At 38.4% G+C, this 26492-nt stretch overlaps 1 protein-coding gene across 2 annotated transcripts in view; it reads left to right on the top strand.

Annotated features, from left to right (window-relative positions):
• plppr5b (phospholipid phosphatase related 5b) overlaps positions 1-26492 on the top strand; it is a 30182-nt gene that overhangs the window by 3019 nt on the left and 671 nt on the right. The window contains exons 1-5 of one of the 2 annotated variants that reach the window (XM_079487695.1): positions 4792-5142; positions 13336-13468; positions 17522-17772; positions 21662-21838; positions 23271-23402. In XM_079487695.1, coding sequence (XP_079343821.1) covers positions 4912-5142; positions 13336-13468; positions 17522-17772; positions 21662-21838; positions 23271-23402 — 924 coding nt within the window. In that variant the 5' untranslated portion in view covers positions 4792-4911. Of the gene's footprint in view, positions 1-4791; positions 5143-13335; positions 13469-17521; positions 17773-21661; positions 21839-23270; positions 23403-26492 lie in introns of those variants that run through there. The other variant, XM_079487696.1, reaches the window with a different exon arrangement.

Below are 26492 nucleotides of genomic sequence, written 5' to 3' on the forward strand. Positions count from 1 at the left end.
ATCGGCAGACCCGTCTGCAAATATTAGCAAGTGGCCTGAAATGCTTCGTGGAGATCTGTCTAGAGATAAGGTTTGAAGAGAGCTTTGGATTGAAATATCAATTCTACAAGAATTCTAAGAGGGAAGAGATTCTTGACAGGCATTCTGTTCTGGGTTGTTTCCGCACAATGTAGATTTTCTGCATAATTGCGGTTTGTGCACGTACATCACGGTAAAGATTATTAATTCATTGTAGATTAGAGTTGTGCTTCATAAAACTGTTAGACAGACGTTGCCTTTTAAAATGTATTCAAATTAATATTTTTCATATATATATATATATATGTATATATATATATGGTAATTAATGTGCACATTAATTTGTTCAGAGTTTCATATTTTGGTCCTGCTTTGGGCTCACTTATGTTTCCACAATTTGTATTATTTAGATGCACCACTAGATGGCGCAACACATCTGTAGCCATGAAGCAGAAGCAGAGTTTAAGTGCTTTGTAATAGAAATGGAAATGAACTAAAGACCTCTTACTACATTTTATATAGAATTTTTACAGCAATAGAAGACTATACATTTTCACCCTAATAAAACATAACTAGTATTCAAGAACATTGGAGATTGTGTCTAGATTTCCATCTTACACTATAAAAGTGGAATTTTTCCCTTCATGATGTATTTTAACTATATTTTCTTTGTTCCTGTAGCTCCATTGAGTTACACAGAGCAGTGTGAGCAACTGTAAGGTCGTGGCTTTGATCCCCAGAGGAGACACATACTGCGAATAAAACGTATTGATTGAATGCACCGCAACTGGCTTTGGATAGAAGCGTTACTTAAAATTTTTGTTGGTGTAACAATCAGATGTCACATTTTTTAGGTTACCTGTCAAGCAAAAAGTAAATTAAATGATTCATAGCACTGCTGAATTTAGTGTTATTTGAATATAGTTTTAAAATCACTGCAGTAAATGCAGTTATTAATGAGCAGACTTACTTACTGTATCAACCTCTCTTATATTATGTACTTTAAGACTTGTGGGACTGTGAGGTTATTGAAGGCTCGTTTGAAAAAAGTGGGAAACGATTTACCCGCCAGGTGTTTGTTCTAGGTTTTCCCTTGCATATTAACTTTGGTATGTTAACTTTAGATGATTTAAAAGTTGATATTTGCCTGTAGATCACAGTTAGGCTGCCAAGCAGCATCACTTTTGCTAATTATTTGTTAGCTCACATTTCGTACAAACTGTAAATTGACTTTTCATAATTCTTGAAAGATTTTATTCCCTAAATGTCTGTTTGATGGTGTAGTACATACTTGGTATGTTGGTTATTGTACATTCTGTGCTGTTTTGAACTGAAGGATTTCTACATTAGTACATTACTGAATGAATAAATAGACTTCAAACGTTGATTTATGTTGATTTTTATATTATTGGAGAAGAAAGGGCAATGTGATTTAAGAGTCATACTGTACTTAAGAGAGCAACGTGGAGATTGTAGTGCCATCTGGTGGTAAGGTTGTGAATTGCAACCAGCGGCTCCCTCCACCTCTGCTTTTCGAAGCGCTATGGTGGCTGACAAAGGACTAAAATGTCGTCATGTTTTCGCCTTTTTGCCGAAGGAGAAACCGTATTTATGAAATGCACTCTGTAGAGCAGTTTGTCCGTTGTGTATTTTGTTTGCCCGTGGTGTATTTTGATAGAAACGCTGTATTACACATGCCACGCCAGTAGTTTGGCGACATCACTTTGTAAAGTAAAAATACCAGAGTCCCTGACGATTGATTGACGGTTTATTGGAAGGCGGACTTCCGTCGCTAAAGAGACCATATAATGCAAAGTGCTTCATTTCTCCTCATTCATAGTGAAGAGAAACGTGAGCACATATACAAACAAATAAGATGCCGAAAACTTTGGACATTCGAAAGTTTTCCTTCAATTGAAGCTCGTCAACAACGCCATCGACAAAGTTGTACCACCATCTACTCGTCCTCCCGGGTCTGATCCAAAAGCGCCGTTTAAAAACCCTTCGTCGCCGTGAATGAGTGTGAAGATTTTGCTGTAGATAATATAAAGCACTGGTGTAGTAAATCTACACTTTGCTGGAGAAGCGTTAACAAACTATTGCGCAACACAAGATAATCTGAAATGTTGTATTTGTGCTTTCACTTGAAAACGGTCTTGTGTAAACGGCCCCTTACACATAGGGTCTTTACAACTAGCAGCAGTGAAAGAAATCAGTTCAATCTATTATACAATTAAGTGATCCGTAAAACATTTTAACACAAAATGTTACAAATGATCTTTTATCATAATAATCACATATTCAAATAGCCATTAATAAGACTGTGATATTATTAGACACCTTGACACGCACATGAAATTGATGCATAAAATCACCTGTTGACATAACCAATGGACCTTTAAATCTGAATAGTTTTCTCTCTATATCAAATGTCTATTGTGTCAATCGAAAGAATGGCCTATGTTAGGTGGCAATATTCTCAGTAACATTCATAAAAGGAGTTAATGCTTCAAGGAACACTGCCGGTCGAGAGAGAGAGATACAGTAGAGTAAAATGCATTGCCTTCGGGTCTTCTCTCCCTTATTTCCTGAATGATCCCATTAATATTGAGTTTAATGCTTCATTACACTTCTGCCTTTTATATGGAGGAAATGGATGATTAAAGTGCACTGTGAAGTATCTGTCTTAAATCCATTAAAAAGAATCATGAGATGGATAAATAAGGCGAAGCCTCTGTCCACGAAGCGTTCATATAACGTGGATCTGATGCTGGGTTTAGTAAAATCTTTCTGAAGGATTTGAAGGACACTTTAAGTTACAATATTTTCCTGACACAGGATACATAATTAAACGAAATTAAAAATGTGATAAAATCCTTTAATTGACTTCTCTTGGGTATTATCCTCGGATGGTAGCACACATTCACCATTGCAATGTGACACAAATCTACTGAAAGATATGTTTGGTGTGCTTTTGGTCTTTATTTGCACATATTTTTCATGGAAATGAATTTGGGGATACTTCATGAGTTTGATCTACTTTGTGATGATCTTTTCATTATTCGCCAGGGTTTAAATCTCTCAACATCAATTACAGGTATCTACAACAACTTGTTGACCTGCTTTCTTTTTCATGCTTTCAGAAACTATCCAGACCTTGTAGTTAAACGTAATTGTATTAGTTGTATTGTGTATTGTATTTGCATTGTGGTCTTCGGGGGTCTTTTTGTGATATTGGTGAAGCTGCACAGATGGTCTTTACATTTACATTTATGCATTTATACAAAGCGACTTACATTGCATTACACTATAGATTTGTTTCTGTATGAAGTCTTTAAAGCGATAGTTCACCCAGATAAAAATTCAGTCATCATTTATTCACCATCATGTCATTCCAAACCTGTATGACTTACTGTCTTTGGATAACAAAGAAGATATTTTTTGAAAAGTTGGTTTTGTGTTCATACAATGGAAGTCTATGGGGGTCCAGCGTTGTTTAGTTACCAACGTTCTTCTCCGCAGAAGAAAGAAAGTCAAGCGGGTTTGGAATGACATGAGGGTGAATACATGATAAGTACTTCAGATCCGATCTATCAGTACCAAAACAATACCAAACCCTTTCACAATTGCCTAAAGTGGAATTTCAAATGCCACATCTGCAGTAGAAATGAGAGCGCATAATTGTCTTTTTTTATTAATGATTAAATCATGATGTTTATAACAATATGTTTCAGCTAAAAACAGCTTAGAGAGTCCCTTCAGATCTCCCATAACACGCTGGAGACAAGGCAAGGAACTGCTTATGAAACACTGCCGTTCACAAGTTGCTTTGAAGTGTTTAGCGTTTTAATAAGTGCTGTTTATTTGAAAGTTATGATAAAGTGAAATGTGAACTGCTTTTAAGGGGATATTTGGATATAATTTAGTTTCTTGAATGTTTGTTTTATTTCTTTCTAATGTTATATTTCCGTAAGCTTCTGCATAGCATATATCTGACTTGTGGTAAATGTAGGTTATTCTGCTCCTTGTGGGTTTGCAGAACAGTAAAGAAAATAATGCATTTATTAATACATCAAACATGCAAAGATTCCTGGACAATGAATCATGTTGCTGAACACGTGCTGCTAGTCTCTCCAATTCATTTGAATAAAATACATACGATGGGGAAATTCAATGCAAGGTTTAAATGTCAGAATTCCCAAATCATGGACTCCCTGAGAGTGAGATCAGAATGGATATGTAGTGATGTGTAGTTCTCTCTGGTGGTGCCATCTCTCTCCTCTTTTGTGCCCGGATATACCCTCACACCAATGTAAACAGCTGTCTTATTATCACAATTCATTCTCCGAGAGTTTAAAACAGATGCACAGCTCCACCACATCGCACATACAGATTCTTCGCAAGGTTAATGCCAACATCTGAGGGGGTTTCAGGTGGGATGGTTTAGCTATACTCCGAAGATATCGCTTGAGTTTTATTCGTGTATTTTGGGGAAGATAAAGAATGAATTCCCGTAAGGCTTTATCACAGCCGTCTGATAGTTTAATAAATGAGGTGGTTTATTAAAGATAAGATTTAAGCTCTGGAAAGGCCATGCGTCAAAACCTTTGAGATGCGTAAATTAAAAGGTGTCCGAATGGACATGAAAGTTTACTGCCATGAAGTGGTCGGGATCTCTCTCTCTCTCTCTCTCTCTCTCTCTCTCTCTCTCAAGCTTTAACCCTTCCTAGCGGATGATGATAATACGCGGGAGCGCGCCTCACAGACGGGCACGCATCGCGCTTTCTCAGTCCGGCTCGAGCGCAGTGCCACGCGAACGCGTGCCAACCTCGCGTGCGCTCCGGGCGAGATGCGCGAACCGTAACGGGCACCGGACTTCATCGAAAGCAGCAGATGTTCCTGCCCCGATATCTGACGACCATGCTTTATTTCCAGCTGGTGATCATGGCGGGCACGGTCATGCTGGCATATTACTTCGAGTACACGGACACCTTCAACGTGCACGTGCAGGGGTTCTTCTGCTACGAGACCGCGTACACGAAACCCTACCTCGGGCCGGAGGACGCGAGCGCGGTCCCGCCGGTGCTGCTGTACGCGCTGGTCACCGGAGTGCCCACACTGGTGGTGAGTTACTGAGAGACGAAGAGAGGGATTATCCATCATTGATATTCATTGTTGATCAGTAATAAGTGACCGAATAGTATTTATACGTCATATTTGATAATGATGATATGTGATTTTGCATTGATTTTCTGATTAACAAATGCAAACGGTGATTGATAAATGAATTGATCACGTGGCAAAGGGGCCAGTTTTTTAAGATTATGGGTAAAAGTTACAAAAATGTAAAGACATGACTTGATATCCTTTTGTCATGAATTGTTATCTGAATGTCTTCAAGTTTTAAATGATTGAGAATGGAGATGCATTAGGTGGTACACAGAAAATGTGTGATTTACATTTACATTTAGTCATTTAGCAGACGCTTTTATCCAATAAAAGAGCAACAGTACAATACAATTGTATTGTATTATTTGTCAAGTGTGTTACATTGATGACATGGATTGATAAATTCATTGATATTTATTTTTAAATATTACTTGAAAAGGATCGTATAATGTTATTTAACATAAAGAATCAGTCGTTAAAAATGACTTTGATTTCTTGATATTCATTCATTCATTCATTCATTTATATATATATAATATTTTAAGGTATTTCATTCATTACATAATGAATGATTGCATAAACAATAGAGGTGCATTTGAAAGGTTTTCCCCCAAAACACTTTCGATGTTAGAAGATATACACATTCGAAAGAGATTTTGTTGTGATGGCTTAATTTGTTAAGTAATTGCTTACAGTAGATCATGTAATATGTGCAACAGTTTTGTGTTGTTGGCAGGCTGTGCGTGAGTCATAATTCCCTTTAGCCAACACATCCTTCACTTACATTTGCACATGTGGACAAAACCAAATCATGCCAGGCAGCTGCAGATTTCACAAACCTGCCCATTGACCTTAGTATGAATCACTCTCATTTCTATGCATGAATAACTGTCTAAATGTGTATTTTGCATTTGTTTGTTCTTCCCTAAGCGTAACGAGATTCATTTTCTATGCGTGTATAAATGAATTCTGCTTATCATGAAAACCCCTCTCTCTCCGTATCCGTCTCAAAACTGTGCCTTTGATGTTAGATCACAGCAGATGCCGCTCCACACTGGATGTCTTGGCTTGACTATTCACTGTTAACTTCATAGCTGTTGAATAAAGCTTGTTTATTGGAAACATGAGCGAGAATAGCAAACTGTGAGTATAAACATCTCACGGCTCGCTGTCTGTAATTTTATGTTCTCCAGCCCACATTATCTCATCACAGGCGGGTGACTCAGTCTGAAGGACCGCAAAGCTGGACCTCTGCAGCGCTCTCGGTCGTCTGTTTGGATCTGTATCAACCTTATATCGTTTGACGATGAATGGAAACAGATATGAGGATGCGTTTTGAATGGGAACTAGATCTCTATTTTAATGTAATGACATAATCTACCTAAAAATGTCCATTGTGTCATCATTTATTTGATCTTATGTCGTTCCAAACCTGTATATGAATCTACTGTGGAACAGAAAAGAAGATATTTTGAAAAATGTCTCTGTGGTTTTGTGTCCATATAGTGGAAGTCAATAGGGGTCAGTATTCAAAATATCTTCTTTTGTGTCCTGTAGAAGAAAGAAAATCATACAGGTTCGGGGAATAAATCGAGAGAATTGTCCTTTTTGGGGGAGCTGTGCCTTTAAGTGTTTTGATAAGTTTGATTAGTGATAAGAGAGACGAAGCGAATGTGAGTCACAATGTGAGTGGTCCTTGTGCATAGCGTACAGTGATGCTAGAGTGTTCTCTGTGGTTGCCATGGCATTGCTAAGTTTTGAGATATTGTCCGAGCATTGCTACTGTATATGGTTGTTAGGGTGCTTTCAGGTTTCTAGAATGTTGATAGATGGTTGTTAGATGGTTATCTATTGATTCGATCTCCTGAAGCTCTGTGGTTAGAGCATGGCTTTGATCCCAGGGATTGCACATACTCAGATACAAATGTATAGTATAATGTACATTTTAAAGTCCCAGTGAAATAAAAAACTCCATAAAATATTGCAGCTTTTTTTGTAAATAGTTTGTAAATGTGGATCATTCTCTTTCATAAATTCATGTGCCCTCATAATCTTTAGCTAAAATCTGAAAATGCACTTCCGTCCTTTAGTGGCTATCAATCTTAAATAACGAATAGTAGACGACTTGGGCGGAGCACTTATTAACCCCTCCCCTTCTAACTGCCAACATGCTACTAGTTACTTTTCGAAATGCCACGGCTGTTTTTATACATCCTATCTAATTGCAGAAAAATACATAAGCCTCGCCCACTATTTTTCTCATTCGAAATACCATTTCGCTCGGAAATGCATCAAAATATGGAAGTATAGCACACTTCTCAATAAGCTTCACAATTTGAGGAATTATTCTTGTCTGTAGCAGAATCAAGATTTGAAAAATCTCCTCAAAACCTCATATAATTGAATACATGAAAAATATGATGTTTTGTTCGTATCAAAGCAGCACATAAACCAGATTTAGATTTACCCGCCCCTACAGAAGTAATTCGTTTTTTAGTTTCTGCCAACTAAATGGCTCCTTCTTGGCCAGAAGGTGTTGCATGTGGACCAGACTTTATGCCTTTGTCTTGTTTTTGCCGGCACTGGAATGGTCTTATTATCACAAATGACAAATCTGAAAAAAAGAAAAACAAATGGAACTTGTAGTTTATTCAAACAAACTGCAGTGATACCAGACTCTAATAGATGATGTGTTTCTCGTTCAAAACACTGACAGCAGTTCACCGTATGTGTTGCTACAGGACAGCTAGGTTGTTATTTTTCCATGACACCTTTCCGAGCAGAGTGGATGAGACTGATATTGGATTTTGTTTTCTAGACAATCTAACAGGCACATCGAAAAACTCTGACCTTGTTAATGCTTTCGCAAAGATAGATGAACTCTATCTCCGCAAAGTACATCTTATAAACTCAACTGAAAACAAACTTGGAGTTATAGTCTGAAAGCCTTGCAGTAAAGATACAGAAATATGGAGCTGAGATGGTATTCGCAGAATGGACACGGATGTGTTGAGATGCGATTAATAATGAGAGAGTTTTGTGATATCAGTTGGAGAACTGATAACAGGGCATCATATCTTCATTTGAAAAGGATTACAACATGAAATCCTATTTATTACAGATAAGTCTTCGGATAAGGACTACATTTTGTAGATCGGTGCCTAAACCAAACAAGCCTTGTACTTCATCAGCGATTATAATGAAAGAAATTGTGTACTATCATTTTACTAAGATATTTAATGATGTACATGGTGCCGTATACATTATGCCAATAGTTTTGACATGAGGTTGTTAGATTAACATTGATTTGCCAGCAAATGATTTTTTGGTCTTAATTTGATGACGAAGAGTTTTTTATATATATTCTTTACACGTATACTCTCACACGTATATTATGTTTTATTAACAAAGTTCGGGAGGAACCTAAGCATATAAATCAGCCCGATGTTCCATCAGCAGCAATCACCTATCAGCCGAGCACGCAATCTCTACTTAATGATCTAGGCTGGTTCACCATCAGCAATCAGCGTATCTACCCTATCAGCTCCAGCAAGCTCTATCATAAATAGACAAACAATCTTACCTGTTGCATCTTGCCAGATAAGCATCCCTCCTCCACCCCAGCGCCTCTCGTTTTCTCTAAGTCCCGCAGGACCCTCGGGGGCTCGAGCCGGTTCCGAGCCCGGAGCACTTGCTCTGAGCAGGGTAGAGTGCTCCGGGTTCGGATAGATCCGGCGAGCTTGGAGCCCACTCCCTGTACAACACGCCAAATACGCATAACCTGCATTCCCAGGCTTTACCATCTATCCCAACAAGGAGCTGTTTATCGGCGAGGGCGAACTCGTGAAATGATATAGGATGTAAAATATAGACATCGGTAGCAGCCGTGTGCTTTTACACGAAGTCATGTGACGGATCAACCTCGGTAGTCTTTGAATGTCTTTCTGTACATTTTGGATTACACTTTAACATAATAACTAATAACCTTCAAACACGTATCTGTGATCTGTTTAGGTGCGTATGGATTCATGTAATTGTTTAAACCCGTCCACTTCACAAACTCATCAATACTAAACTGCATCTTATTGGTTTGGTTGGTTATTGACAGTGAAAGCTGTTTAAGCATCATTATTTAGTCTCTTAAGAAGTGAAGTCACTTACTAAATGCATCGGTGTGGTTCCCAAATCTATTTGTGTTCTATAGAGCCTATGAATCAACTGACTCGTGAGCAGTGTACTGTGCAGTCATTTGTTTCGCCTCTGTACCTTTTTAACACCTTGCCAATGAAGATGTATTGCTGTTTGGACTAGTAGTTAACCTGGGTTCAAAAGGAACACCTGCGAGGCAGCACATATGAGAAAGCATTGGCTTTGAGAAGAGAAGCATGATAATCTGAATGTTGGTAATTCATTTTGTGATCTCATCCTGTATGTGAGCTCATAACAGTGAATCATTTTATTGTGATAAGGATGTAAACACTATTTAGTACAAGTATAATGCAAAATGCAGTTTCATAAAATGTAAATGTTTAATATTTATGGTACTTTGTTAATTTCACCGATGCAGTATTATTGTATGGATTTATTCCTGAGCTTGTTTATTTGCTCATTAATCATTTATAGGCCCAAACTATCGGTAACAAACATCCAGTTTCTGCAAAGTTTCTTTTCGTTCTGTTGATTTTTGACTTGAAATTCTGTTTCCGGGCTGAAACTTGTTCAAACTTAAATGTGATGAAAGTGCCGGGTTTGTTCAAGCAGTATGTGCCGGGGATGTCAAGAAGGACTTATTGTGTGTCGCTCAATAAATGACAGATGTTAGAGGTACGCAATCCTCCTGGTGTGATGTGCTGATAATTTTAATATGCAGTAAGTTAAGTAAAAAGACTTGGATGGAGGAGAAGAAAAAGTACATGGCGCTATATTGTAGGAGCTGCTTTACCAGCATTTTGGTCCCGTAAAAATAAATGCTGCATTGAAATGAATATGAACTTTTCTTTTTTTGATAACTAATTGTTTCGTTTAACTTATTACCCCCAAGTTAAGCACATTCGATAATAACAGTTCATGGGTTTTTAATGCTTGGAAAAAAATTTAATACTAGTTAAATAGTGTTCAGTATATCTAATGGATATTGCAGAAGAGTAGTAGTAAGCTTTGTTTAAAAACATTATGTACAATGTTAATGGCACAACTATTAACTCTTTCGTTTGATTATATAATATATAGTGCTGTCAAGAAATGAATACATTATATCTGAGGACTTCAAAAGTCGTTCCTCTTAGAAGACCTTGACAAGAATTTGCTCATAATTCCATGTTTTTAGGGATTATGCCGCACACATTATCCTGAGATTTGGTGGCGTTTAAATCTGTCACATTTTTGTCTCAGTGGTTTTTATATATTTATGACTTCATGCAAATCGGATTTCTCCGAACATCTTCAATGGTCTAATGAGGAGCATCGCCAGGAACGGAGAGGATCATGGAGATCTGTTTTGAAAGATTAGAATCTCCTGCTATTTTAGAATTTGCATATCTTTAACCGAAGAAAAATACATTTTGTTAGACACAATGGGCAATGAAAAGTATGAACTGTTCAATAATAGAGTACAAACAAACATCTACATTGTCAAACCAAGATCATCTGGCCTTGTTTTCTAGTTTCACGTAGGCCTGCAAAATATCAAAACATTTGCTCAGCCTATACAGTATAATTAAATTGTGATTATAATTGTAGAGTAACAGATCTTAGCTTGTCACGTATAAGGAAAGCTAAATGTTTTTGTGGAGCGGCGAGGTCTCATCTCTTTAGATGGAGCTGTAAACTCTTTTGCATTCAGATACGTTGTTTCCATTTGTCGTCTCCTTTCTCATCCTATTATGTTTAATTCTGCAGTTGGATGCTCATAACCTAGATTCCTCTGTAGTGTGTGTGTATGTGTGAGGCCTTGGGCAGTTGTTCTGCTGTTTTGATGTGAGGATGGAGGGCAGAGAGAGCCTCTAAACTTCTGTGCTCTTCCTCGTACTCATTTTTGTGTGCCGTGTGTATGAGAATTTGAGATGAAGTCTCTCGGCTTTTGGTGGTAGATGATCGTTCCTGGTGAAGCCCGAAAGCCAAACCCTGAAAATCTCATAAATCACACTGACAGAACCGGAAGAACCCTCAAGGTCTTTGCACCTCTGTCACCCTCACTAACAGGGTTAGAGAAAGGGGCGGCCACGTCATGAACATTGTTGGATAGCCGTGGTGTTTAAAGTGATAGTTCACCCCAGTATTTTAATTCTGTCATCATTTACTCACCCTCTGGTCATTTCAAACCTGTATGAGAGTTTCCAAGGAAACACAAAAGAAGATATTTACAAGAATGTTGGTAACCAAACAGCGCCGGCACCCATTGACTTGCATTGGTTTTGTGTCCATACAATGGAAGTATACGGGTGCTGCTGTCTTCAAAACATCTTCTCTTGTGTTCTGTGAAATACATGATAAAAGAATATTCGTTTTCACTTTAAGTGGCGATTATTTTTATATTTCTAGCTGTGCAAACCCAGCTAAAATCATTCTTTTGTGATTTACAGTTTTCTAAATAAAATCCTTTTTACATTATGTAAAGATTGAGATTGTAGCTTTAATATGTGTGAAAAATGTCTTTAATTTGTATTGAGTAATTTAAATTGCATTTAATCTATACATTTACAAATGATCAGAATGCCTGAGGATCGACCCTGTGATCTTGCTTCAACTTGTTTTGCTTATAGCGTGTTTACGGGATAGAAATTGGGAAGAAACTGTTAGGTTTGAATCCATCGTTTCTCTTTTTCCTTCTTTCTGAACTCTTTCTCTCTCTACTTTATGTCTCTCCCTGGTTTCCATTGGCAACTAAATATAAGGTCTCATTTGTAGCTTTTCACGAACCGGTACTTTTTTCGATTTGGCACGCAGCAGGAATGCTTTCTTTTTGTAACATATACCGTCCGTCTAAAATCCCGTCTCAAACCACATTCTGTATCAATATCACCTGTCTGTCTAAATCTCCCGTCTGTTAACATCCGTTCTAGATGCTTCAGACAGAAAAAGCATTCCGCTGCGTCTTTGGCAAAACTCTAAAGCCACAGAAAATCAAAGACAGTTTCTTTATTCTGTACCTGCAAACACCTAACACCTGTGTCAGCAATGTGAACTCGCTGTGTAAACCCCACTGATCTTCCAGTAGGCTGCTATAGCTGGATGCTTGTTCTCAAACTGTTAAAGGGATAGTTCACCCAAAAATAGCTCTTTATTTACTCACCTTCATGTTATTCCAAACATCAATGATTTTCTTTCTTCTGCAGAACACAAATAGAAGAACGCTGGTAACCGAACAACCCCCCCCCCGACTTTCATTGCATGGACCAAGACATTTATCAAAATATATTCTTTTGTGTTACAAAGAAGAAAGAGTCATACAGGTTTTAAATGTTTTTCGGTGAACTATCTCTCTAAGTTATAAGTTATAAAACAGAGAACCACACCATAGATGCTTACCACATAGCAACAGTTTTGTCTTAAAATGTATTTTAGTTTTTAATGTTGTTTATAAGTTTATCCTGTGTTTTTAATATGCTTTAAGAAAACCATGTATAAATGTATCATTTTAAACCATTGCTGAGTATTTTCTGCATAAAATCGGGGCCAGTGGCACAAACTGCTTAGACTAGTCTTAGACGTTACTAACTAACTTATTGTTTTCTTCAAGACTAGTTATAACCTTTTTAAATCGGTTACATAAAAAGGAAGATTGGGCTAAGTGAAATATGAAAAGTAAGACTGATAAGTCCTAACTAATTGCTAGTCAGTGAGACTAGTTGTTAAGACGCAGTCTTGGCGGCTATGCCCTGCAGTTTACCAAACACAGTTTAAAATATGCAGTTCGAAACAGCTCCGGTGAATGATGTCACATCGACTCATTTGACCCCTGTGGATCAGCAGTTTGAGGCATAAATATGCAAAGATGGCGTATACGGATGTTAAATTGATCATTTTGATGGTTAACGACTACTTTTAAGGGATAAAATTATCGACCACGGGGGGACTTTAAGAAAATGTGAAAATGTAATTGCTGACATTATTTTTGACGTATGAGCATCGTTTTGTGTTCTGTTTCAGATAACCGTGACCGAAACAGCACTGTTCTTGATACAGTACACATCAAAAGACCTTGACACTCGGGAGAAGACCATCGTGACGGGAGACTGCTGCTACCTGAATCCTTTAGTGAGGAGAACTTTTCGTTTCCTCGGTATGTCAACTCGCTGCGTTTTATGGATCATTTTATGGAACTCTGTGCTTTCAGCCCTGACATTCAATTTACAGTTAAACCGTGGGAATGACATGGAAGTGGTTTGTCCCTCTCCACAGAGAGAGCTTAAGTGGTTGCAGTTGAAACCTTTAGATTTTAGGTTAGAATCAGGTTCCTGAAGCTTAAGGTCAATCGAATCTGAGTTTGTTAAATACAAAAGTGGCTTTTATACGAGTTACAGGTATTTTGTGTGACCTGTGTAACCTCACGTGTCCTACAGCATCGGGATGGTAAAGCTCCTCCAACCAAGTCACATGTTCTTAAAGCAGTTTAACAGATTAGAGAGCAGATTTTGTGTTGTAACTCACTTCCATTCTCTGCGTATTTTTCTCTTTCTCGCTAATGTTCTCCCACAAATGCCTTAGTGTTTTAGTGAGATAAGGAGACAGTACCGTTATGGATTATTAGCCAGAGGAAAATCACTTCCATCTCCTATTTATTCTTTACACTGGCTGCAATTTAACAAGAACAATTACGCTCCTGGACTGTAGCGGTCTTAAACGCCAAATCAGATAAGTGGAATTGTTCGTAAGCCTCCTGCGTGTGCGGAGATCAACTCATTTCACCTGACAGCATCTGTCAAGTTTCAACGTCGGTCAAAGGTGCCGGGAAGAGATCAGATCTGTCTGATTCCTCACAAGGGCTCTTTGGAGGGTTTGGCTAAAAAGGTGTTGTTTTTTATGTGTGGAGACCGTTTGCTCAAAATTGACTCACCCTCATGTCAACCGGAACCTATTGAACCTAAAGAGATGTACATTTAAGTCACTTTTCCAATGCACCAAGTTAGAAAAAGGCACATTAGTGTGAAATGAAATAAAGGCGATATTGAATTAAATAAGGCACTTAATGTTGTGTTGCACATTATATACAGTATGATCCATCATATATATCATACATATAGTTTATATGATGTCTTGAAGTCGCCAAGACATTTTGTGCCATGACTATTATTCTGTTTGTTGGCAAAACTGTAATGTCGTTTGCATCCAGGACTGTTAATATCAGTTTTTATTTTTGGTCAATTCCTTTAAGTCTCACTGTGAAATAATGTGATTAGAAAATGTTGTGTTTATTTCCAGCCATACTGCTTGAAATGAAAATATTTTGAAGACTGATGATTCTCTAGATTCGTTTTAGGGTTGATGGCTAATCTCCACAGAAAGACTTCAAATGAGACCAGTTGCTTCATAACCTGGAGTCACTGGCTTGTGTTATTTGCATAATGACTCACGCGGCGCTGTTCTTCATGAGAGATTAAATTTAGAAAATGGCTGTGGGTCATGGTGCGCTCGCGTTCAGCTCTCTCATCTGCGTCTGCGAAGACATCTTGGTTCATGTAGATGGATCAGCATGAAGAAAACAGGAGACTTTTCAAAAATGTGTCTGTTAGGATAGAAATGATCAATATCAGTCGGTCAATATGTTATTTATTAAATTTTTAGCCATTTTATTGTTGAATTATGGGATTTAATTGATTTCTGTTATTGAGCTCGGTTTGTAGAGCATTGCATTGCACCGCTGTCAATTCTTATGAAGTACTTATAAGTATTTGAAAAGGGATTTATATTTGCAATAGCAGTATGTATAAAGCTTCTTAAACTTATATACAAGGGATAGTTCACATACATTTAACCAGCCAGGGAGTGTATGCTTTTTCAGATATTTCTTGAAGAGATCAGGACAGAAGTGGTTATAAGTGGACAAAATAGATGGATTACAGCAGCAGGTGTAAACAGGTTATGTGCCTCTTTCTACTACTTGTGATCCGATCGACCCAAACGCATCTTAAGACGAGGCATCAGTGTTAAAATACACATATTAATGCATCTTTCTCACATGTGTTATACTTTAGTCAGTTAATAAGAGTACTTTATGTAGTTTTATGTTATTTATTTGAATGAATTAAGAGTCGTTTCGTGTCTATTCTTGACTAATCGAAGTTGATATAGGATATAGAAAGTAATAAGTAACTGGATTACTAGTTAATCTAAAACTATTGAATATGTTATTAGTTACTAGTAATGAATTACTTTTTCAGAGTAACTTTCCCAACACTGCCAGGCATAAACAGGGCCTTATAAAGAGTGCAGGGAGCCGCAGCAGGGGGGCAATAGAGCCACATGCGGCCCGAGAGCCACGGGTTGCCGACCCCTGATCTGACCAATCAGATCAAATTAGGCTGACAGAAAGGAGGGGAATAGATGGATGATTCGCAGAACGAATCATTTGAGAGTCAGTCAAGAAGTGAGGTGATAAAAACTGCCTATTATTAGAAAATGAAAGTTGTATGTACCTAAACTTGTTGTTGGACATTCCACAAACCAAAGTATAGGACCTTAAAAATCACAAAATATTTACTTAAAGATATTTATAATAATGTACAAGTCAATAATGCATGTTCCTCCAAAGAACTGCATTCACACCAGAAAACATAGCATGGGACACTTTGGTAGATTTCTTCTGGCAACTGTTGTAAAATGACTTGTTGTTGACAAGTCTTTCAATGGCTATAATCTTTGTCAAGCCTGTCATTGTGTTGAACTGAAAAGATGATTATAAACAAGCAGAACATGCCATTTTGGAAGAAAGAAAGAAACCAAGATGACTTCCTGTACTTGGGCTAATATCTGTCATTGTAAAAATCCCAGAACAGAAGGTTCTATTATGAAGCAAGAAGACAGGCGGCGAACTATTTTGTGATGTTTCTGTCATAACTTGGCTCCTCTAGCTAGAGGCTTTCAACTGCTGTTTTTCAAGACCCAGATTTGACATTGATTTACATAACAAGTGCCAACCCAACATAGTGGTCTGTAACAGGTACAGTTTACCCAAAAATGACATTTATTCATCATTTACTCACCCTTGTGTCATTCCAAACCCGTACGACTGAACAACATTGGCCACGTTGACTTCAAAACCCCAGTGACATTTCTCAAAATATCTTATTTTGCGGTCCACTGAAGAAAAAGCCATGAACAGATTCTGAATGTCATTTGGGTGCATAAATGAAAACATAAGTTGCACATTTTTTATGACGAAAATGGGTTGTGACAGTAAAGATTTGAGTAAAAATACTTGAAGCATTTACTCAATGTTACTCACTCTATATACGTCTGTGAATACATAGTGTGTATGTTACGTACTTCCTGGAAGTTGTCCTGCAGTTCAACTTTAGATTACATTATTTTAAGTAGCACTTTACTAATTCTTTTATAATTAGCTCCATCACTTAAGCATTCATATGATTTTGGTCACTAATAATGTGTAAAGCCAGTGGTTAGCAGGGCTCAAGTGTAATTTGAGCGTTTTAGCTCTTTTCCCCAGAGGTATTATGGTTGAGTATGAGAGAAAGACTCTGTTTAATTATGTGTGTTTGGGTTATACCTCATCAGCTCTGAACATTAGCTCCTATAATGCGTCCTCGCAGCTCAGACACAGGATGAATGCCAATGTGGAGATCATCCCATCTTAGTCGTGTGCCATCAGGAAATTTGGGTTTCGGGACACTTCGTGCGAACCGAGCCCACTTAAACAGGCCAAGCACGCCTGTGGTCTAATCGAACCAATTTTCTCAAATGTGTGTTTTAAGCCCTACCTTCATAAACTGTCTTTAAGGGATTATCCTTTGCGTGAATTTTAATATCAGACGGAAGGAGAGTGTAGAAAGACTTTCAGTCCATTATCTATGACATAAGGGACAATTTATATTCTTGTATGCAGTGGTGTGATCTAGTTTTTGAAAAGACGTAAAGACTGCTTCAATTATTGTAAGCAACGCAAGACTTTAATAGCCGATGACAGCTGGGGGGACTTGCTGGTTTTGTTAAGAGCTACATTTAGTCTTAGATGGTTTATGTATACAATCCCTAAAGCAGGGTTTATTAGCTGGTAATTTTCAATGCACATCTGTGATCCAGTATTTGAAAGTCATTTATCTGTGATGTACTATTTCTACATAAATGAAGGAAAATGTTCCGTCTCTCCTCTTTTCAGGTGTGTACCTGTTTGGCCTCTTCACCACAGACATCTTTGTGAACGCCGGTCAGGTGGTCACGGGCAACCTGGCCCCTCATTTCCTCACGGTGTGTAAACCAAACTTCACAGCCCTGGGCTGCCAGCAGGCGCTGCGCTACATCAGCCATCAGGAGGCCTGCACTGGAAACGTGGACGATATACTCCGCGCTCGCAAGACTTTCCCTTCCAAAGAAGCAGCGCTCAGCGTGTACGCTGCAGTCTATCTGGCTGTAAGTCATCCATCAATTCTTAATAAATCCTATTCTTTCTCATCTGAAAATCAGAGGTCTGTTGTCCATTCAGTTAATGAGGAGTAATGATTTAGGCTAAATAAGGAAGGGCAAAATAGTAAAAATCATATTTCAGCATGCAAATATTACATAGATGCAGCATTGGGTTTTGTGTCCGTGCAATGGACGTCTATGGGGCCAGTGTTGTTTGGTGACCAGTGCTCTTCAAAATATCTTCTTTTGTGTTCTGCAGAAAAAAGAAAGTCAAACAGGTTTGGAATGACGCAGAAATGAGTAAATAATTGTTTTAGTGAACTATCCCTTTAAATAAGCAAATGGAGAGTGACAACCATCAGACTGGTTTTGAGTCGATCTGCTTGTTTTTACATTCAGCAGGTGTATGAAGGAGAATTCTGCTCCTCAATTGTATGCAGCAGGTTTGCATGTTTAATAGCCGGCGTGGGTCATCAATATGTATATCTCAGCGCATTGGAGTGATCTTCACAAAACACGCTTAAGCATCCCGGAGCGATGGCACCACGCAGGGCTGCTTTTCAAATGCAGATGCAAAGTCACGGAAACTTCATTTGGATTCTGTCCTCAACCTGATACGGCACAATGCGTAGGATAGCCTGAACGCAGGCGTTTGTGACAGGGAGGTTTTTGCTTTAATAGGGACCAGGAGAAATAGTCAAGGATCATTTTGACAATGAATGCTGCGGTCACCCTCAACAAAGCCACTGTTGAGAAAAGAAATAAGAGAATTGGCTAAAAACATGGCAAGTATATTTTTTGTGTCCTGCTTAAAGGACAACATTGCATTGATATTCTTTTAACATTAAGGCTTGCATTTAACCTTAACAAATTGACCCTAACAGTCGACCCTAAAATGAGAATACTTTTGTTTTCTGCAGAAGATAGAAAGTCACACAGGTTTGTAAAGTGAGAAAATGATGTAAGAGGATTTTCAGAAGAACGTTGGTAGCCATACAACACTGGCCACCATTGACTTCCATTGTATGCACACAAAACCACTAAGACATTTCTCAAAATATCTTCTTTTGTGTTTCACAGAAAGATTTGTCATAAACAGGTTTTGAACGTCATGAGAGTAAATAAATGATTTTGAGAGGAGCTACTGTCAACCAAGCCAAAGGCTAACACCCACATTTTAACCGCTGTACAGACTCTCTACAGCCGTTTTGTTAAATGCGATGACCCTGTTATGATGCGAGACGTCCCACACTGGTTTACACTGCACACGGGTGAAGGACTGAATCCAAAAATCAAGCGATGAGCATATGGCTTGGTTTAATCTTCTCTCTCATCAGCGACGAGCTCCAGATGTGCGCCAGTCCCGTGAGGAAATCCCCATCCGCGGGGACAGAATATTGTCTGGGGGCAGTTTGTCAAGTCGAGTCCCGATGACTTGCGCCATTTCGACAGATTCGACAAGAACGTTAATATGAGAAATCCGCTTAATGTCTTTTTTTTTGCTTTGAATTTGCTTTATTGTGTAGCTGAAGCTTTGAATTTTAGATTCTCTGTGAACTTGCTTCTCAGATCAAATCAAAGATGTGTCACATTGTTTTAGCTTCCGTCAAAATAATAAAAACTCAATTTATTTAGTAACATTAGTCTGCACTGGTATCAGGTTGATAATGTGAATTAACTGTGGAATATGGAGGCTTTGGGTTAAGATTTGTTTTAGCACACTTGCGTTTATTTTAAAGAATAAAATGAAGGTCCTTGACATTGGAATACACAAGCAAAACATCTTAAATTCAGTAAAACTTTAAACAGCACAGACGTGGTGAATCTATTGCACCTGCTCCTTGAAACAGTCTCACATCGACACACTTTGCTCCTGTGAAGAATGAGGCGGTCAATTAAGTCTGAAGAGATGGCAGGAGACTTCGAGTCGAGTAAACTTTCACAACTTTGCCAGACTCCCATGAGATAAGATTTACATTCTTCAAAAGGTGTCTTGACAAACTAAGCGTTTTTGATAAAGGGATTAAATAAATGTTTTTAAAGCAGGATGGCTCTCACAAATCAAGTAAAAAGGCAGTGTTTGCCATGGGATGGTGTAAATATAATTATATCTCTTATATCTACGTAAAATTGATATTTTGGCAGCTTACTCTCCGCAGCCCTTGTGAAGTTCAGAGGCCTTTTCCTTGACCTGAGACACAATGTTCAAAAGATATCGACGGAGGACATTCTTTTTTGATAGATGCAAAAATGTAGTACATACAATATAATGCACACGTGTCATATTGAGCATTATGGTATGGCTGGAAGGTGTGCATTAAAAGCGTTTAATGCACAGGTAGTTCCAGTCATTTTGATTAATATTTAAAATGATCTTATGATAATTTTCTCCTGTCTGATGAAAAATTACACCGTAAACATCAATAAGAGCTTTAACTTGACAAATGACCATTGTATAAGTGTGGTAATCCACAGCTCGCCGTAAATTAAAGGACTTCCTAAAGGATGGTGGTTCTTGGCTTCCATGTCGTGCCTTTAAATCCTTTAAAGGGATAACCCATGTTTTACTCAGCCTCAAGGCATCCTAAGTGAACGTGGCTTCCTTCTTAAAGAATAATGCAGTCGGAGTTATACTACCATGTATACTTTTACTTCCAAGCGATATATGGGCGGCAATTTTTTGAAGCTCCAAAAAGTGCATCCATCGATCAAAGAACGGCTCGACCCGGCTACGTGGTCTTAACACAGGTCTTCTGAAGCAGCCGATGCGTTTGTTTAAGAGAAATATCCATATTAACAACGCTATTAACGCTAATGTCTAACATCCGCTGCATTTGAACAAGAGGCTTGTTTTTCCACTAAATGATAGCGACGAGAGCTCCCGCCCAGAGGAGGTGGTGTTTCTATTGGCTGAAATGATGTGTTCGTCACAGGAACTTAACGTGTATTTGTTTTTACTTATGTTTGGCTTACAGTCAATATGTTTCATTTACAGCTGCTTTGTAACAATTAACATTTTAAAAAGCGCTGCATAAATAAAGTTGACTTGAAAAATCTATAACACAATTTATCATTCCTGTTTTCTATTGAAAGTCAGGAAATGTGACAGTTCACTGCAAATAAATAATACAACAGAGCTAATGTTTTAAGAGCCTGTGCCTCCTTAGAGACAAACTCTGTCTGGTTCATCCTCCAAAAACACAGACTCATGCATATTCAGACTTAACAAACTAAAAACGCTTGCTCATCCTGACTCCCTTCGGCGGGACGAAAAACTGGGTCACATTGTGTCAATGACCTCTGAATTCTTAAAGAAACAGAGCTGGAAACTAAAGAGAGCGAGACAGAGAGACGATGCTGCCGGGCCCCAGATTCAAGCCTGGTACAATTGCTATCCTTACGTGATGTTTTCACAGGAACGATGACGGATCATTTTTGACCTTCAGCGTCCACACAAACTTTGCACAGTGAGTCGACAGAAATGTCACATACCACCTATTTGTCACACATTGCTGTAAAGGACAAAGTCAAAATGAGAGTCTCCTTTTGGACAAATTGAAAAGAGTGTTGGTTGTTGTCATTGCCCTGAGAACTTACACGCTTAGATTCGCTCAAAAGTGGTTTGTACACTGTGTACTTATGGATTTTGTGTTTGTTTATTTAACCCATTGGATGTTAAACCGAAAGGCAGATGGTCTTCAAGATGAATGATGTCATAATGCCGACAAAAGCAATTCTCTGAAGTTAGTTTCGGTTATCACAAAAGTAGCTTACAAGTTAGTCCGCAAACACTGTCACATGGCCGCAAATAGATGCTAGCAAAAGTCAAAGTACAGCAGATATTATTTCTTTAAATTACGCACAGTTTAGTTATTTCACGTGTCTTTACTTTCAGATGTACATCACATTAACTGTAAAAGCCAAAGGAACTCGTCTGGCTAAACCTGTCATGTCTCTGGGTCTGATGTGTCTGGCGTTCCTCACGGGTATCAACAGGGTGGCTGAATACCGCAACCACTGGTCTGACGTCATTGCCGGGTTCATCATCGGTGTGGCCATTGCAACCTTTCTAGTAAGTACATCAAGTTTTTTTAAAGCTTTTGGTGTTGTTGTCGGCCAGAGCGGAGGATTTTGTCAAGCTAGGTTAGTTTGCCACGATACAACTCTAACGGCATAATGTTTATTTAATATGCATTTTTAATTTAGTAAAAAAACGACTACATTGCTCAAACGTACCCTGTCAATATTTATAATGATCTGTTTCTGATATAAATGTTCATCTAATTTAGATCACGTTCGCTTTCACAGACAGTGTCCTCTAATAAATTCTGCACATTCATTTGAGTATAAAGCTCACGGTTGTTCTTTGAACTCTTCATGTCGGTTCAGGTGACAATTTTGCAAACGTCTCAAATCTCTGAATAACATTCTCTGCCGAGACATTTCCACCTTCTGATTTCATTCATCAAGGTCAGAAAATGAGTTAAAGTGTTCGGAAACATTGGGTAATGCTTTTCAGCCTTTATTTGGGTTGCTGTCGAGATAAAGAGATGTTCTTCTGCGTGGTCCCTCAAAGACGTTCATCTCATGAAGTGTCACACCGAGTTCTTTAAAGATGTTTTAATCGACTTCAGCAGTTCATTTATCTGAGGCGGGTGATTTGTGTTTCAGATGCTGTGTCGATTTGGAGACGGGGTTTAGTGCTGATGCTTTTGTAAAGCATGAGTTATCTATTCTCTATTATCCAAGTATTGAACTTGGCATGTAACTCATCAAATTGAACTTAAATCGTGCAGTTTGGTGAGGGAAGTGTACTAAACGGTAGCATTTGGGATTTTTGTCCGGATGATGAATATGAGACTTAAGAGTGAACTTTTTGGTTCAGGTGACCTTGCAATGCTATAGAAACCACACTGAACATTGAAGCAAAAGCATGGCAAGTGGAAGTACATGCTTTCACATTTTCTCAGTTTGATCTTGTTTGGTGTTGAGGGTCAAACAGAATTGTTCATGCTGTGAATGCATGCTGGGCATGTGTGTGATTTACGAAAGCATTTAGGCTTTGTTTTTCTGGCATAAACAATCACCTAACAGACGCGCTCCAATATATGAAATAAAAATGCATGCCGTTTCTCACGTAAGGATGCCATTCTGAATGATATCTGCCTCATGGGTCCTTAGATTTTTTACATGGCGTCCTAGAAGCTGCATATTTAATGAACGAATTTAAAGCACCAGCAGAATATGTGACCTACTTTAGCCCCTGTTTGCCGTGTAGGAGAGCGTCTTCTTACCAGCATCAGACTTCACATACGCCAGGAAAAGTGGGAGCTAAGCAACAGGCGCAGGAATACACACTTGAATTTGAAACTGTGATGTGAACTACATAAGTATCTGTCTGTAAATCCATATCAGCCTTTATCAATATATGTGTCTTGTCTTTCTGTCCGTCTGTTCTTTGTTATTGCTATAAATAATAATTATAATGTTTCTCACATATTCAGGTGGTGTGCGTGGTCCATAACTTTAAAGGCAAACAGCTGCTAAGCGAAGACCCTCCACAGGACCACCTGAGCAATCCCATGGTCAGCTCCCACAGAGTCGACAGTCCGCTGGAAAAGTACATCGCTTCGCAGGTACACAATACAAAAAAACACGACCGATAGTGATGAAATCAGGCGCAGAGAGCTCTCAGGGGTCCTAATGGTGTCTACGTGAGGGCTCTTGCCAACAAGATGCTTCAAACACTTCGTGTGTCCCTCAGGTGTCAGAACTGAGAATGGATGATGAGGAGTTGTCGTCTCGCACTCTGAAAGAGCGTCTCCTGAGTTTCTTTAGCTGGATCGCCGGCCAAAACAGCAGCTTCCGACACCTGCAGAGCACAAGGCAATAAACGTATGCTCACCTGTGTGAGGAGGCCCATCTGCCAAACCTCTGGAGTAAACCACAGGGTCATTAAAACACCATTTTTTCATTTAGTCCCAACAAACCAATTACGGGTACTCAATGTTCCCTCTCATTTTTGTTCATTCTGAGCAAAACATAACTTCAACTGGCTACATCACTGGATGTGTGTAGTATATACGTATAAGGGCTTTTCGATATTGACACTCGTGATAATAAAAACCGTGATGATTGATGTTGTGTTAATACTACACATATGATAGTATAGTGAATAATCCAGTGCCAGTATCTGGATGCACCTGTTTTACAGTTTGCCATTAGACCCAAATTGGTTATAAGCAACAGTCAAGCCAAAATTTCTTCAGACACCTTCAACATTTCTCACATTATCACAGTTTATTTGCATATTCTTTTATTAGATGGTCATACAATATGACAAGAACTCTGTGTCAGAACAAATTCATCGGGGTAATGTCTGATAACTTTGATAGAAAAGTATGTACTTGATTTGGTTGAATGGCTGTTAAATTGAAGTACACAATTATACAAATTTAACCAAGCAGTGCTTCATTTTGTTCAGTCTGTGGTGTAAAAAGGTTGTATTGTCAAAGGTCAAAGCTCACAGTGCTTGAATATTTTGGTCCCAAATTTTGATAAATATTACTGTTAGTTCACTGAATGAAAGTCACAGTTTGCGATTTGAGAGCACTTATTTTTATCGATTTGTTTTTGGTTCCACCTTCTGAACGAGAAAAACCTCAAAAGTGCGAGGTTAGAGGGAACTTGGTTAGTTTTACCCAGAGCTTTGGCATGTTTGGCAGAAAGATCTCCGGTCCTGTGCAGCTTTATTTTCATTGCATCTGATCTTCTTCTATACTTCTTCCTGTAACATATTTCATTCTCTTGTATCATGATGTGTTTTGATGGTACTTTTGGTACAGCGGTGGTATCAGATTGGACAGTATTTTATACACGCTATAAAACGTATGATTAAAGCCACAATATGGAATAATTTTGTCGTAAAGTATTCAAAAATCACTTGAACAGCGTTATATATATTTCATTTGTGCAAAGCCAGAGAAATTCCTATTTAAAATAATGGCTTGTCCCTAGTCTCCATTGCATCTGTCGCATATCAGTGACTTAATATCCGCTGCTCAGCACGGCCCTCAGTTTCCGGTTGTAGAAACTACGGCAACACACGAATGCGGAAATGGTTATACAGCATATGGGACTGTTGTTCTGTTATTATAGATCACGGTTACTCTTTGGCGAGTAAAGGAAACCCAAAAAAGCGTAAAGGCTGTTTTCTTTTTGAACGACGGCCGTATGACTGTTTTAAAAATATTAAACTATGTAGCATTACGCTACCAAATCAATTGACAAAGTTCAATATCATTCACAGGCTAACTTAGCATTACATTCCACGTTTCTTACAAGCTACTTCTTTAGAATGACAACAAATACAATTCATTTCGAACATGATGTGCGATCACCATTAGCCTCTGGAAGGTGAAAACGACGTGTCCCATAATTCCACTCCCCTACATAATGTCATTTAGCTTCGCCTTTATTGTTGTTTCGAAAGTGCACAATCTAGCGCTCCAAAGGTACATATTGTGGCTTTAATGCAATGTAACTCCAAAAGTAAGTAAAACCAAAAATTCGGTCATTACTAAATGTACCATTTTAAATAACCATGGTAGGACCGTGGTACTTGTTGGTACTTTAATTCACTTTTTATCTCTGTATCAAGGTTTATTCTGTTTAACACAATATTGAAAGGGATTGTTGTTTATTTTTATCCCTTTCATTATGGGCCATCATTCGTATCAGGCAGTATTTACATTTCCTAAATGATCAACGCTTTCGTGACGTAATGAAAATTCTTTGCGCATATACACCTTGTATTTTCTGTCAAAGCTCCAGAATCCATTTACTGAAACCTGGTGTTGGAGTTGGATGACCGAACAACTCTAAAAGCAGTTCTGTACCTTGAATAGAAGCCACTAAACCCTCATATACTAGAATCATGTTGCTAGAAGCACAAACCTAAGAATGTATTAAATAATTTTACATGCGAACAAACAAACGAAAGATCGTACCCCAGATTGCATGTTGATTTGCATCTAGATGAGGGATTAAATGTTCTTGTTTGCTTATTCAACTGAACCGATGTACGTGACGCGCTGGTCGTTCTGCAGATGTTTATTGATGCGTCTGATGAAAAGTCTTTATAAAAGGGCTCTTCAACCGATGCAAACACTAACGTCTTGTTTTGTCAAGGGTGCCGATTCGAGATGTTCTTGTGACGATTATTCATAGCGACGAAGTCCGTGTTGATGAAGTTTGAATCCAGTAATGTACCGTGAAGCTTCTTGGATGAAAAATAGTTATTCAATTTTGCTTTCTCCTGAAATATCCCCTGGACAGATCGCTGTCAGAACCCATAATGTAGTTGAAAGCGGCGACGAAAATTCACATCTCGCTTTTGTCTCTTTACATCACCGAGGCTGTGAGATCACCGCGAATAAATCATTTGTTCGGCGAAAGCTGTCTCACATGCCCAGTCGAGGTCACAGTTTATGAATCGGTGGTATAACCTGGGGAATGATTTTTTGTGATGGTTCTGTTTCCCGAATCCCTGATGAACACACTCAATTTCCACCTGTTTTATTTATACATTTTCATAATATCCTTCTAAATTCAACAACATCTCCTTTCAGATCCTATTTATATGTATATGTGGGTGTTTACATAAAACAGAACACTGTTTTTACTTATGTGACTGAAAAAGAAATGTTGCATTTCAATATCAACTC

Source organism: Barbatula barbatula (genome assembly GCF_947034865.1).
Source record: "Barbatula barbatula genome assembly, chromosome: 23".
In the NCBI taxonomy this organism is placed as follows: Eukaryota; Metazoa; Chordata; class Actinopteri; order Cypriniformes; family Nemacheilidae; genus Barbatula; species Barbatula barbatula.